The sequence below is a fragment of the Oncorhynchus clarkii genome, chromosome 12, assembly GCF_045791955.1.
Source record: "Oncorhynchus clarkii lewisi isolate Uvic-CL-2024 chromosome 12, UVic_Ocla_1.0, whole genome shotgun sequence".
Lineage (NCBI taxonomy): Eukaryota > Metazoa > Chordata > Actinopteri > Salmoniformes > Salmonidae > Oncorhynchus > Oncorhynchus clarkii.
This window is the reverse complement of record NC_092158.1, coordinates 61,439,677-61,454,947: the sequence shown is the minus strand read 5'-3', so window position 1 is coordinate 61,454,947 and position 15,271 is coordinate 61,439,677. Positions and strand designations below refer to the sequence as shown.

General features: G+C 43.6%; 2 protein-coding genes across 5 annotated transcripts in view; one reads left to right on the top strand and one right to left on the bottom strand.

Annotated features, from left to right (window-relative positions):
• Positions 1-15,271, top strand: part of LOC139420919 (uncharacterized) — a 439,502-nt gene that overhangs the window by 118,394 nt on the left and 305,837 nt on the right. The window lies entirely within an intron of this gene.
• Positions 1-15,271, bottom strand: part of LOC139420901 (adaptor related protein complex 2 subunit alpha 1) — a 55,141-nt gene that overhangs the window by 5,867 nt on the left and 34,003 nt on the right. Inside the window, exons 7-17 of one of the 3 annotated variants that reach the window (XM_071171311.1) lie at positions 15,040-15,208; positions 14,767-14,904; positions 11,546-11,728; positions 9,582-9,679; positions 8,898-9,129; positions 6,771-6,950; positions 4,733-4,887; positions 4,215-4,274; positions 3,602-3,673; positions 1,949-2,031; positions 1,192-1,280 (exon numbers count right to left, since the gene is read on the bottom strand). In XM_071171311.1, the coding sequence (XP_071027412.1) occupies positions 1,192-1,280; positions 1,949-2,031; positions 3,602-3,673; positions 4,215-4,274; positions 4,733-4,887; positions 6,771-6,950; positions 8,898-9,129; positions 9,582-9,679; positions 11,546-11,728; positions 14,767-14,904; positions 15,040-15,208 (1,459 nt within the window). The remainder of the gene's footprint in view (positions 1-1,191; positions 1,281-1,948; positions 2,032-3,601; positions 3,674-4,214; positions 4,275-4,732; positions 4,888-6,770; positions 6,951-8,897; positions 9,130-9,581; positions 9,680-11,545; positions 11,729-14,766; positions 14,905-15,039; positions 15,209-15,271) is intronic. The other 2 variants (XM_071171312.1, XM_071171313.1) reach the window with 2 other exon arrangements.

The window sequence follows — 15,271 nt, the reverse complement described above, 5'->3', positions numbered from 1 at the left end:
TGATTGTGTAATTGATTCATTAAAGGGGAATGAAAACACTTAACACTAAACATCTGCATTTAACATGGAAACATCTCTACTGTTAGGATTTTGATCTTGAACAATGTTTATTAGAGGTATGGGTAGGCCTAGGGCTGTGGCAGTCATGAATTTTGTCAGACGGTGATTGTCAAGCAAAGAACTGCCGGTCTCATGGTAATTGACACCTTTAGCACCAAAAATCAATGGACACATTTCCACCGGTCTAATGTCCATTGCTCGTGTTTCTTGGCCCAAGCAAGTCTCTTCTTATTTTTTTGTGTCCTTTAGTAGTGGTTTCTTTGCAGCAATTCGACCATGAAGGCCTGATTCACGCAGTCTCCTCTGAACAGTTGATGTTGAGATGCGTCTGTTACTTGAACTCTGTGAAGCATTTATTTGGGCTGTAATTTCAGAGAGGCTGTTCATTCTAATTAACTTATCCCTCTACATTTTCCAGATTGACTGACCTTCATGTCTTAAAGTCATGATGGACTGTCATTTGTCTTTGCTTATTTGAGCTGTTCTTGCCATAATATGAACTTGGTATTTTACCAAATACTCTTCTGTATCCCACCCCTACCTTGTCACAACACAACTGATTGGCTCAAACGCATTAAGGAAAGAAATTCCTCAAATGAACTTTTTACAAGGCACACCTGTTAATTGAAATGCATTCCAGGTGACTACCTCGTAAAGCTGGCCAATAAATTCAGGAATTCCTGCCAGTGATGCAACAAAAATGCCAATATGGCGATTTACAGTTACAGTTAGCTGGTGTTCTAAAGCCTATTGTTTCCATTCCCCTTTAATGCATACATGTCTGTCTCTGAAAAATGTTAACATAAAAAAATACAAATGTAATGAAATTGATCTTAAAATGTGTCCTAGCACTAACTCTGCTACTGCTTTGTTCAATCTGTCTGGATCAAATGAAATTTTGTGACTTGAAATTTTGTGACTTTTTTTTTAGCTGTGGTATCATTTTGGTATCAAGTATTGTGATGGTATCGCGTATTGTGATAATAAACCTGGTATCAGTATCTAAGTCAAAATTCTGCTATCGTGACAACATTAACACATAGTGTGCAAGATATGTGTGTGTGTGTGTGTGTGTGTGTGTGTGTGCCAGTGTGTGTGTGAGAACAGTAAGTGAATGCATTGAAGGATATGAGACTGCAGCTCCCCTGGGCAGCTGACTGTGGTGCTAAAGCTGACAAACTGCACCGAGGTCTTATTGCCATAGAACAGATACATCCTCCCTAGAAAAAGCAAAACACACACGTTAGAAGATATTATGTCAAGTGGACACATTTAGGTGACATTTCCAAAATAACACATACATGTTAAAATGCATTATGTATTGTTATGTATACTCCCTCATTCAGGTTATAATGCAGCATTACACACCAACTCATTCCAGTTTATAATGCATTATAATTCATAATTCTTCACACCTACAGTACAACATGTATGGATACAGTCGGTAACTCACCCATCCCATCAGTAAAAGCACTGTACACACACAGTAGCCAAGTTATGCATTATGCTCACTCACCCAGCATTGAATGCATTATAGAAACTGAAGCGTACCTTACCACTGAATAAAACATTCTGTATACTAAAATGGACATGACAAAGCTAGGATGTGAACACAAATACTAAATGACGCCATCTATTACATTCTGTGCACGCTCAGACGTACTTACCAAAGCTATAGAATAGAACAGACATCAGTTCAATAAGGTTACAGCATTTAGGCTAACGTATTTCACATGGGACTGATCTGCATGAAAAGGGTTAATACTTCAAGGGAAGAATCCTAACTTGAAACCCACACATAATGCAATCTCCCAGAACTCACATCAATGTGACAAATGTGACTTAGGATTCAAGCATCTCCCCGCATTGTCTAGTAGCCCAAACTCACCCAGGTTCTGGCGGTACTCAGACTTGATGCCGATCTGAAGCAGCTGGTTCTCAAACAACACACCGTTGTTCTTACACACAAATCTGACAGGAGAGAGAGGGAAAAAGTGAGTGTGTGCGTGCGGGAGGGAGAATGAAAGTGTTAGGATTTATCATCATGTGTCATTAGTCGTTTATAAAATGTCAATCATGTGGTGGTACATACACTATGTATTAGTTACTGTAACTCTTCAGTCATGCCACGCTATCGCAATATCAATTCACTTTGCAGGCAAACATATACAGTTGAAGTCGGAAGTTTACATACACCTTTGCCAAATACATATAAACTGAGTTTTTCACAATTCCTGACATTTAATCCTAGTAAAAATTCCCTGTTGTAGGTCAGTTAGGATCACCGCTTTATTTTAAGAATGTGAAATGTCAGAATAATAGTGGAGAGAGTTATTTATTTCAGCTTTTATTTCTTTCATCACATTCCCAGTGGGTCAGAAGTTTACATACACTCAATTAGTATTTGGTAGCATTGCCTTTAAAATTGTTTAACTTGGGTCAAACGTTTCGGGTAGCCTTCCACAAGCTTCCCACAATAAGTTGGGTGAATTTTGGCCCATTCCTCCTGACAGAGCTGGTGTAACTGAGTCAGGTTTGTAGGCCTCCTTGCTCGCACACGCTTTTTCAGTTCTGCCCACAGATGCAGCCACCCCCTGCTTCACGGTTGGGATGGTGTTCTTCGGCTTGCAAGCCTCCCCCTTTTTCCTCCAAACACAACAATGGTCATTATAGCCAAACAGTTCTATTTTTGTTTCATCAGACCAGAGGACATTTCTCCAAAAAGTACAATCTTTGTCTCCATGTGCAGTTGCAATACTATAGATACTTTTGTACCCGTTTCCTCCAGCATCTTCACAAGGTCCTTTGCTGTTGTTCTGGGATTGATTTGCACTTTTCGCAACAAAGTACGTTCATCTCTAGGAGACAGAACGAGTCTCCTTCCTGAGCACTATTGTTTGTACAGATGAACGTGGTACCTTCAGGCATTTGGAAATTGCTCCCAAGGATGAACCAGACTTGTGGAGGTCTACAATTTTCTTTCTGAGGCCTTGGCTGATTTCTTTTGATTTTCCCATGATGTCAAGCAAAGAGGCACTGCTTATCAGAAGCTTCAAAAGCCATTACATAATTTTCTGGAATTTTCCAAGCTGTTTAAAGGCACAGTCAACTTAGTGTATGTAAACTTCTGACCCACTGGAAATGTGATACAGTGAATTTATAAGTTCAATAATCTGCCTGTAAACAATTTTTGGAAAAATGACTTGTGTAGATGTCAAAATGACTTGCACAAAGTAGATGTCCTAACCGACTTGCCAAAACTATAGTTTGTTAACAAGAAATTTGTGGAGTGGTTGAAAAACTAGTTTTAATTGACTCCAACCTAAGTGTATGTAAACTTCCGACTTCAACCGTAGATGTATCTTACCACACGTGAATGACTTAACATAACAAATGTAATTGACATCTACACAGTTTATGTTTTTGTCAATCCAGTAGGTTAGATACCTTTGCTCAAGAGTGATAGAACCAAAAACAAGGTAGCCCCGCCGGAAAGAGAGAGATAAGGAGAGAGGAGGAGCGAGTGAGCTAAAGCTCTTACTTGTTGAGAAGCTCGTCTGACTCGGGCAGAGGAGGGGCAGGATCCTCAGAGGCCGCAGAAGGGGGAGCAGAGCTGAGAGGAGGAAGGAGGGATGGAGAAAGGATGAATAAGGAAAGGTGGATGAGAGCACCAACAGAAAAGACAGTGTGATAGAATGTAAAATGTGTTTGAAGGGGACAAAATGAATTACAGATCGAAAAAGGAATAAAGAGAGAGGGTGGAAGAGAGAGACAGGGAGTGTGTCGAGGGAGACCCAAAGCAGTGAGGCATGACAAACAAAATGGAGGAAGAAGGAGAAGAGAAAAAGCAGAGGTGGGTTAGTATGAGCACTTAGATCCAATTCACCAAAACTGACAGCATTAACATAAACAATGAGAAGTATTTTGCTGGTAAAAAAAAGTGTGGTACATGTATGTTTGAATAAACACACAGCATAGGTAGGCTACAATAACATAATCCAACAACCCACATGCAATAGAGGGTGTGTGTGTCCATGTGACTAGTCTAAGGTTGAGATGCCCATGCAGCCTCCCTAAATAGCTTTAGTTTAGACAGTGTTCATGTGTGTTTGGGTGCAACATGACATTCAGCCATCTTATTACTGGCCCCTTACTCCGAGTCACCAGGACCCTCCACCAATGGGGAGTCAGAGGCCTCGGGAGCGTGAAGAGCGCTGCCAATGTCCAATCACAATCGTAGACAAGAGACACACAAGCACGCACATTGCCGGACCAAGCGCGCGCACACACACACGCACGCAAAAACACAGAGAGTGGGAAATAGAAAAAGGGAAGGAGAGAAAGTAAGAAAAGAGAAAGACAGTCACATACACAGCAAGATAAAAAGAGAACAGACAAGATTACACATATAAGACACAGAAGAAACAAGAAGAATGACTGATAGAAAGACCAAGACAGAGGACCCGCACATATCACAGACTGCAAGCACCACAAGAATAAAACAACGCTCATTTTCAAGAGCTAGCTTCATATTCTACCACAGTGCATCTGGATAACTAAGAAACATAACCACACCACAAACATCAAGTTGCCACTAATCCAAGGTCCGTTTTGAATTTCTCCCCCATGGAGGGGAGAATGGGAGTCTTCTAGTCACAGGGTGAACATTCACCTCAGGAAGCCGTCGTCGTTCACGCCGGCAGAGGCGGCAGCAGGCCCAGCCTCTGAAAACACATCAACCAATAGGCTGCCTGCACTGGGAGCGGTCCCACTAACGGGAGCGGCCGAACGAAGGCCAAGCAAATCCGCTGAAGGGGATGGGGTGGACTGGAAGACAAAGAGAAAGATGGAGAGCGAGAGAGAGAGAGGGCGAGAGAGAGCGAGAGAAACAACAATTGTATAATAGCAATGCTTTGAGAATATATTGCTCAATATTAAACTAAATCCATGACAGTGATTGTTTTTTCTAAAGCGATCACCATCTCTTTCAACTGCTGCCAGTTTTTTGAACGCAAGTGATTTATGTCATTGTGCTGCGTTTTGCAATTGCTACAAAACTAATTTTCCCTTCATAGAACAACAAAGACGACAAGGGCGAAGGGGTCTACTAAGCTATCTATTAAGATGGTCAAACCAAGGATCATTGACCTATTTGATTTTGAATTTTAGGACCCCTTTAGGTATAATTATTATTTAAAATTATTTTTATGAAACATTGAATTTGGCCGTACTGCTATTAGCCCATAGAAACACATTGAATAACAGATTAATGCATAGGGAAAAAAACTTAAAAATTGAAATTTGTTTAAAAGTGTCTGTCTTGTATCTGAGAGATAGGTGGACACCTGCTTGTAGAACATCTCATTCCAAAATCATGAGCATTAATATGGAGTTGGTCCCCCCTTTGCTACAGCCTCCAGTCTTCTGGGAAGGCTTTCCACAAGATGTTGGAATATTGCTGCGAGGACTTGCTTCCATTCAGTCACAAAAGCATTAGTGCGGTCGGGCACAGATGTTGGGCGATTCGGCCTGGCTCGCAGTTAGCATTCCAATTCATCCCAAAGGTGTTTGATGGGGTTGAGTTCAGGGCTCTCTGCAGGCTTGTCAAGTTCTTCCACACCAATCCCAACAAACCATTTCTGTATGGACCTTGCTTTGTGCACAGGGGTACTGTCATGCTGAAACGGGAAAGGGACTTGCCCAAACTGTTGCCACAAAGTTGGAAGCACAGAATCATCTAAAATGTTAATGTATGCTATCACATTAAGATTTCCCTTCATTGGAACTAAGGGGCCGAGCCTGAACCATGAAAAACATCCAAGACCATATTCCACCTCCAACAAACTTTACAATTGGCACTATACAGTCCGGCAGGTAGCATTCTACTGGCATCCGCCAAACCCAGATTAGTCCGTTGAACTGCCAGATGGTTCATTACTCCAGAGAATGTGTTTCCACCGCTCCAGAGTCCAATGGCGCAGATTTTTACACAACTCCAGCAGACGCTTGGCATTGCACATGATGATCTTAGGTTTATGTGCGGTTGCTCGGCAATGGAAACCCATTTCATGAAGCTCCCGACGAACAGTTATTGTGCTGACGTTGCTTCCAGAGGCAGTTTGGAATACGTAACTGAGTGTTGCAACCGAGGGCCGACGATTTGTTAGAATTTTTTGGGGACGAACTGACTTGGAAAGATGGCATCCTATGCCAGTGCCACATTGAAAGTCACTGAGCTCTTCAGTAAGGCCATTCTACTGCCAATGTGTGTCTTTGGCGATTGCATGGCGGTGTGCTGGATTTTATACACCTGTCAGCAATGGGTGTGACTGAAATAGCCAAATCCAATAATTTGAAGGGGTGTCCACATACCTTTGTATATATAGTGTATAAGAAAGATCAGGATTTAGTATTTATTTATTTTGACCCATATTTAAGTCTCATCTTTCCGTAGAGTGGTTCGGACTCTACAGACGTTTTCGGGGTGTCTCATGGTCTGACAAACACCGCTGTAGCTTGGCCACCTTCCACTGCAGAAGGTCTGCCATTGGCGGATGCGGTGGATTGAGACGCAGCCCATGCAAAAAACTTAGACGGATTTTGATGGGAGTTTAAAATAAAAAGCTAATTAGATTTCTCGAGGGTGCGTGGACATCAACTCTAGGGGGTTAATGCACTTTTTTTGTAGAGAATAGGAATTGGATGCTCACAGCGTTAGAGGCTGCGATGGCAGCGTCACCCCCCCTGTCCCCTCCACCGTTGAGCTCTCCTCTCTCCTTGCCGTCCTCCAGCTCTACCGACACGGCACCAGGACCCTTCTTCTTCTTCAGCTTGGCCAAGATGGATGACTCCCTCTCTGGGAAGGGAGGCATCTCCTCCAGCACAGTAGCCTAAAGAGGGGGAAGGAGGGAGAGGAAGAGGGGAAGGAGAGAGGGGGAAGGAGAGACAAGATTATTTGACCAGGCAAGTAAATAAACAAGGCTAATGGTAGCTGTTGTTATGTGGTTACAGTTACGACAATGTGACTAAACCAGTCACAGTTATGGTTTACATTTGGAACACAACCACAGCTGAACACTGCAAGGTTATATTGTTGCTGCTCTGTGGTCTGAAATGTATTCTATAGTGCCTTCAGAAATTATTCATAACCTTTGACTTTCTCCACATTTTGTTGTGTTACAGCAACATTCTTACAAAATTAATTAAAAGTGAAAAGCGGAAATAACTTGAGCCAATAAGTATTCATACCTTTTGTTATGGCAAGCCTAATTCAGTTCAGGAGTAAAAATGTGCTTAACAAGTCACATAATGAATTGCAAGGACTATACTCTGTGTGCAATAATTGTGTTTAACATGATTTTTTTGAATGACTACCTCATCTCTGTAACCCACTCATGCAATTATCTCCAAGGTCCCTCAGTCGAGCAGTGAATTTCAAACCCAGATTCAACCACAAAGACCAGGGAGGATTTCCAATACCTCGGACAGAATGGCACCTATTGGTAGATCTTTAAAATGCAGACATTAAATAAATGCATTCTGTTGGCAACAACGCACTAAAATAATACTGCAAAAAATGTGGCAAACCCATAAACTTTTTATACAGAACACAAAGTGTTTTTTTGGGGGGGCAAATCCAATACAACACATTACACAGTACCACTCTCCATATTTTCAGGGATAGTAGTGGCTGCATCATGTCATGGGTATGCTTGCAATCATTAAGAACTGCAGAGTTTTTCAGGATTAAAAAAGGAACGGAATGTAGCTAAGCACAGGCAAAATCCAAGAGGAAAAGCTGTTTAAGTCTGCTTCCCAGTTCCACCAGACAGGACAATAACCTAAAACACAAGGCCAAATCTACTCTAGAGTTGCTTACCAAGAAGACAGTGGCCGAGTTACAGTTTTGACTTAAATCTGCTTGAAAATCTATGACAAAACTTGAAAATGGCTGTCTAGCAATGATCAACAACCAATTTGACAGAGCTTGAAGAATTTTGAAAAGAATAAAGGGCAAATATTGTACAATCCAGGAGTGCAAATATCTTACAGACATACGCAGAAAGGCTCACAGCTGTAATCGCTGCCAAAGGTGATTCTAAAATGTATTGACCCAGGGGTGTGAATTTGCAAAGATATATAAAAACATGTCACATTGTCCTTATGGGGTATTGTGTGTAAATGGGTGAGAAAATCCATTTTGAATTCAGGCTGTAACAACAAAATGCGGAATAAGTGAAGGGATATGAATACCTTCCGAAGGCACAGTAAGTGCATTTTAAAATACCAACATAATTTGCAGTAAACAATAAAAAATTAAAGAGATCAGTAAAATAACAAAAACACATGCAGAGCTGTGGTAGCCTGACGCCTCACACTAAATTCTTCCTCTGCTCTGTTCGCTACAGAGAGTCTGAAACTGCTACTGTAGAAGTCGATTGTATGACTTTAAAATGAGGGCCGTTGTACAAAACTAATTCCTCAGCGATTGGATAGTGTAACAAATCAAACCAATCAGAGTATCTAAGTTGATAACAACATCTTGTAGACCGACTCTGACCCAACACATCAGTTTCTAGGACCAATCAGAACGGTAAGAACGTGTTCACATTCTAGAAATCATCGGGGAGAGTGGCAAATCCAGACTAATTTTGGAAAATAAACGTCAGTTGGTCAGAGCGATATGGAGGGGTAGCCAGGCAAGAGCTGTGTGTGCAGTGGTAACACTCCCTGGCACAGTCACATATACGTCTCTCCACTGGAGACCAGGGTTCAATCCCCGTGCCTACCCTTCAAAACTGTCTCAATAAACCTGTCTCAAAATCCCCAGTCCTCACCAGGACGTCGGTGCTGGCGATGGAGGAGAGCTTGAGGTACTCCACGGCCCTCTGCTGCAGCTCCACGTCAGAGTTCCTGATCTGGCTGTCGGAGCGAAGCACCTCCTGGATCGTGGCCTTGGTCTCGGGGAACAGGTTGATGAACTTGATGTAGGCGGAGAGCAGCAAGGCGCGCGTGGGCACCGAACACAGGTGGAACTTAGAGTGGAGCAGGTTGAACTGGACCAGAGGGCTGGGGAGAGAGGGATAAGACAGAGGGAGGAGAGAGGGATAAGACAGAAGGATAAGACAGAGGGAGGAGAGAGGGATAAGACAGAGGGAGGAGAGAGGGATAAGAGAGGGAGGAGAGAGGGATAAGAGAGGGAGGAGAGAGGGATAAGAAAGAGGGAGGAGAGAGGGATAAGAAAGAGGGAGGAGAGAGGGATAAGAAAGAGGGAGGAGAGAGGGAGGGAGGGAGGAGTGAGAGTGAGAGAGGTAGAGTGAAAGTGAGAGGAGTGTTAAAGAGTTAAAATGATAGTGGGAAGAGAGGATGAGAATGGAGAAGAGGAGGGAGAGGATGACAAAAAGGTAGAACCATAAAAAGAAAAGGGAAAAACCTAATTAATACATCAGAAAATAAGAGCAGCCGTATATTTGTGCTCGTCTCAGGTTGATGTCACTGGTGTGGGAGAGGTCACCACTCACCTGGAGCGGGGGTCCCCGGCAATGAGGTTTCCAAACTCTCCCAGGATGTACCCCCCCACCTTCACCATGTTCTCATGACAGGCTGGGGCCTGTAGAGCCTGGAGAGGGGGACAGTTAAAAACGTAAGTATATTGAACAGATTTTATGATAGCCAAATGCAATGGGTCTTCAGAGCCGTGTTCATTAAGCATCAAACAAAAACAAATTACTCAAACAGGGAGAACTTCACACACACACACACACACATACACATATACAATGCTCAAAAAATAAAGGGAACACTTAAACAACACAATGTAACTCCAAGTCAATCACACTTCTGTGAAATCAAACTGTCCACTTAGGAAGCAACACTGATTGACAATAAATTTCACATGCTGTTGTGCAAATGGAATAGACAACAGGTGGAAATTATAGGCAATTAGCAAGACACCCCCAATAAAGGAGTTCTGCAGGTGGTGACCACAGACCACTTCTCAGTTCCTATGCTTCCTGGCTGATGTTTTGGTCACTTTTGAATGCTGGCTGTGCTTTCACTCTAGTGGTAGCATGAGACGGAGTCTACAACCCACACAAGTGGCTCAGGTAGTGCAGCTCATCCAGGATGGAACATCAATGCGAGCTATGGCAAGAAGGTTTGCTGTGTCTGTCAGCGTAGTGTCCAGAGCATGGAGGCGCTACCAGGAGACAGGCCAGTACATCAGGAGACGTGGAGGAGGCCGTAGGAAGGCAACAACCCAGCAGCAGGACCGCTACCTTCGCCTTTGTGCAAGGAGGAGCAGGAGGAGCACTGCAAAATGACCTCCAGCAGGCCACAAATGTGCATGTGTCTGCTCAAACGGTCAGAAACAGACTCCATGAGGGTGGTATGAGGGCCCGACGTCTACAGGTGGGGGTTGTGCTTACAGCCCAACACCGTGCAGGACATTTGGCATTTGCCAGAGAACACCAAGATCTGCAAATTCGCCACTGGCGCCCTGTGCTCTTCACAGATGAAAGCAGGTTCACACTAAGCACGTGACAGACGTGACAGTCTGGAGACGCCGTGGAGAACATTCTGCTGCCTGCAACATCCTCCAGCATGACCGGTTTGGCAGTGGGTCAGTCATGGTGTGGGGTGGCATTTCTTTGGGGGGGCCGCACAGCCCTCCATGTGCTCGCCAGAGGTAGCCTGACTGCCATTAGGTACCGAGATGAGATCCTCAGACCCCTTCTGAGACCATATGCTGGTGCGGTTGGCCCTGGGTTCCTCCTAATGCAAGACAATGCTAGACCTCATGTGACTGGAGCGTGTCAGCAGTTTCTGAGGAAGGCATTGATGCTATGGACTGGCCCGCCCGTTCCCCAGACCTGAATCCAATTGAGCACATCTGGGACATCATGTCTCGCTCCATCCACCAACGCCACGTTGCACCACAGACTGTCCAGGAATTGGCGGATGCTTTAGTCCAGGTCTGAGAGGAGATCCCTCAGGAGACCATCCGCCACCTCATCAGGAGCATGCACAGGCATTGTAGGGAGGTCATACAGGCACGTGGAGGCCACACACACTACTGAGCCTCATTTTGACTTGTTTTAAGGACATTACATCAAAGTTGGATCAGCCTGTAGTGTGGTTTTCCACTTTCATTTTTTCAAATCCAGACCTCCATGGGTTGATAAATTTGATTTCCATTGATAATTGTTGTGTGATTTTGTTGTCAGCACATTCAACTATGTAAAGAAAAAAAAAAAAAGTACTTAATAAGAATATTTCATTCATTCAGATCTAGGATGTGTTATTTTAGTGTTCCCTTTATTTTTTTGAGCAGTGTATTTTAAAAAAGGTTTTGATTTCCTTTGCAATAGTTTTAAAAACGTTTTCACCCTAATGTACTCAACCAGGGAATATGATTGAGGAATTTCCAAGTTGAGACAAAAAGAGCACATTGGATCCAGACGTATCCGGCTTGGGCAGCCCCTACCTCGAAGACGGTCTTGGCGGCGTAGCCCTGCACATCGTCGCGGTTGATGACAATCTGGATGACGCGGTACCACACCTCCTCACTGACGTAGTCCCCAGCAATGCGGATGAGGTTAAGGATGGTGTCAACATACCATGAGTAGTCCACCGCATACTTCTCTGCCAGGATGGCCACCTTCAACACCTGGGAGAGAAGGGAGCAGAGAGGTTACACCAGGGATTCTCAAACTTTTTTGGCCCATGACCCCATATTGGTATCTGAAAATTCTCGCAGCCCCACCCATGTGATTTCTAAAATGTTTTATTAACAGCCAAGTTTACTTTTTATTTGGAGCTATGGCAGTCAAATGAAAAACATTCTAACAGTATTTGATGGTCTTCTCAACTCACCATCACATACTTTCAATGTAGAGCAGTCAATTACAAATTAGTCTGACAAAATGCATCTCGTATCACCACCACTAATGAGATGGGTGTGCTTGTTCGTACTTGTATTTATTATGGATCCCCATTAGCTGGCTTCCATTAAAGAACACCCTCTGTGTTGCATGTCGCGTCGGAACTTCTCAAAGTCAAGGGGCGTGGTTGACAGTACGCACCTCATCTCTGCTTTCACATCCAACCTGGATCCATATTTGGTTTTAATGCAGAAGTAGGAGAACTCAATCCAGCTTCACACAGATATGAGCTGGCGAAGGGTAGTCTACCATGAGTTTTATGGTGCTTTCAGGACAACTGGGAACTCGGATCATGACGTCAGTGATTTCTCTGATAGAGTTCAGAGTGTCAAATCGGAGGGCCTGTTGTCCGGGCCTCTGGCAGTCTCTATGGGGGTGCCACAGGGTTCAATTCTTGGACCGACTCTCTTCTCTGTATACATCAATGATGTCGCTCTTGCTGCTGGTGAGTCTCTGATCCACCTCTACACAGACGACACCATTCTGTATACTTCTGGCCCTTCTTTGGACTCTGTGTTTATAACCCTCCAGATGAGCTTCAATGCCATACAACTCTCCTTCAGTGGCCTCCAATTGCTCTTAAATACAAGTAAAACTAAATGCATGCTCTTCAACCGATCGCTGCCTGCAGCTGCCCGCCCGTCCAACAACTCAATAAATTGGATGCAGTCTATCACAGTGCCATCCGTTTTGTCACCAAAGCCCCATATACTACCCACCACTGTGACCTGAAAGCTCTCGTTGGCTGGCCCTCGCTTCATACTCGTCGCCAAACCCACTGGCTCCAGGTCATATACAAGACCCTGCTAGGTAAAGTCCCCCCTTATCTCACCTCGCTGGTCACCATAGCAGCACCCACCTGTAGCACGCGCTCCAGCAGGTATATCTCTCAAAACCAATTCTTACTTTGGCCTCCTCGCCTTCCAGTTCTCTGCTGCCAATGACTGGAACGATCTGCAAAAATCTCTGAAACTGGAAACACTTATCCCCCTCACTAGCTTTAAGCACCAGCTGTCAGAGCAGCTCACAGATTACTGCACCTGTACATAGCCCATCTATAATTTAGCCCATCTATAATTTAGCCCAAACAACTACCTCTCCCCCTACTGTATTTATTTATTTACTTTGCTCCGTTGCACCCCCATTATTTCTATCTCTACTTTGCACATTCTTCCACTGCAAATCTACCATTCCAGTGTATTTTTTTATTTTATTTTTTTACTTGCTATATTGTATTTACTTTGCCACCATAGCCTTTTTTTTGCCTTTACCTCCCTTTATCTCACCTCATTTGCTCACATTGTATATAGACTCATTTTTCTTCTATTATTGTATTCTATTATGTTTGTTTTACTCCATGTGTAACTCTGTGTTGTTGTTCGTGTCGAACTCCTTTGCTTTATCTTGGCCAGGTCGCAATTGTAAATGAGAACTCGTTCTCAACTTGCCTACCTGGTAAAAATAAAGGTGAAATAAAATATAAATAAATATCTCAGAGATCTGTGCTTAGCTCTTCTGCCGCCATTTGCGCTCAGTGTATCATACAATGTGTCCATAAGGCAGAGGGAGACACATTACTAACTAGAGTGCAGAGGCCTGCCCCCTGTTCCCTGATAGACGGAGCCCCATCTGTGCAAAAGCCCACCATTCGATCCCATAGGGAATCTGTTTTTGGTCAAAAAATAGCCACGCAGCACACTGAACATCCCCTATGCTGTTTCATGTTTGGGAATTGAGACAGAAAAATATGTCCTTGTGAATAGCATCCCACAACATGTACAGCGAACAAAAGTCAATGCATGGGCATCTCAGCCCTCACAGCTAAAGTCAATTTGTAAAACATAAGCTTGGGAGTTTGAGTCGTTCAGTCAGAGTTTCCTCTTGATTGCTAGCAATAGCATAAATTCTTAATTTAACAGTGTTATCTGACAAAGGACAATGACCCTAAGCATACCTCCAAAATGGCTTAAGGACAACAAAGACAAGGTATTGGAGTGGCCATCACAAAGCCCTGACCTCAATCCTATAGAAAATGTGTGAGCAGAACTGAAAAAGCATATGCGAGCAAGGAGGCCTACAAACCTGACTTATTGTGGAAGGTTATCCGAAACGTTTGACCCAAGTTAAACAATTTGAAGGCAATGCTACCAAATACTAATTGAGTGTATGTAAACTTCTGACCCACTGGGAATGTAATGAAAGAAATAAAAGCTGAAATAAATCATTCTCTCCACTACTATTCTGACATTTCACATTCTTAAAATAAAGTGGTGATCCTAACTGACCTAAGACAGGGAATTTTTACTAGGATTAAATGTCAGGAATTGTGAAAAACTGAGTTTCAATGTATTTGGCTAAGGTGTATGTAAACTTCCGACTTCAACTGTATCAGTCTCTGCAATAGTGTGTGGTTTCATAGCGTAGCGTGCGCAGCCATTAATGGTGGGAATGATTGAAGTGCAATGAGCAAGTGCGGCCTTTTCCCATGATCTAAGGGCGCTCTCTAGTTTAATTTTATCTTTTAGATTCTAATCATTTCTATTTAGATTAAGGTTAACCACATTATAATGATTTTGAGACATTGAATTTAGGATTTTAGAAATTCTCCCGACGACACCATTTTCACGTCAAGCGACCCACAGTTTTGGGACCGCTGGGTTACACACTAACACAGACACATAAGCGCAAAGACACACATGCAGGCATAAACCCAGAGGCACTCAGAGGGGGAAAACATACAATATACACACAAGCAGACACGTACCATCTCCTCTCTGATGGAGTAGTCGGCTGTCTCCAGGTAGCTGAGCATCTCGGCAACTATCTGCTTGGCGTTGCTACGGTCACACATGGCGTAGAGCAGGTCAGCAGCCCTCTGGCGAACACTCACATCCCTTTCAGTCTGGAGAGAAAAAGATAAGGTATAAAATGTGTTACAAACACCAGCAAAGTACTTAAAACAAAGTGTAAAATATATTTTTTTTAAAGCAGTGTCTCGTCTGAGTGTGCGTGTAACGTGTGCATGACAGAGACAGACCTTGAGTGCGTTGATGACGGTCTCGATGTGGGTCTTGACGGCCTCATGGGAGAACTCGGAGCTGGCCAGGGTACACATGCTCTCCAGAGCCAGGTAGCGCAGGTTGGTCTCTCTGTGCTGCAGGAACTGACCCAGCTGGTTACAGGCACGCACCAGCAGGTTGGGCTCACTGGAGAGGGGGAAGTTGAAGGAGGGAGAAATTAAGAGTAAGCCACACCATAATCAAATCAAA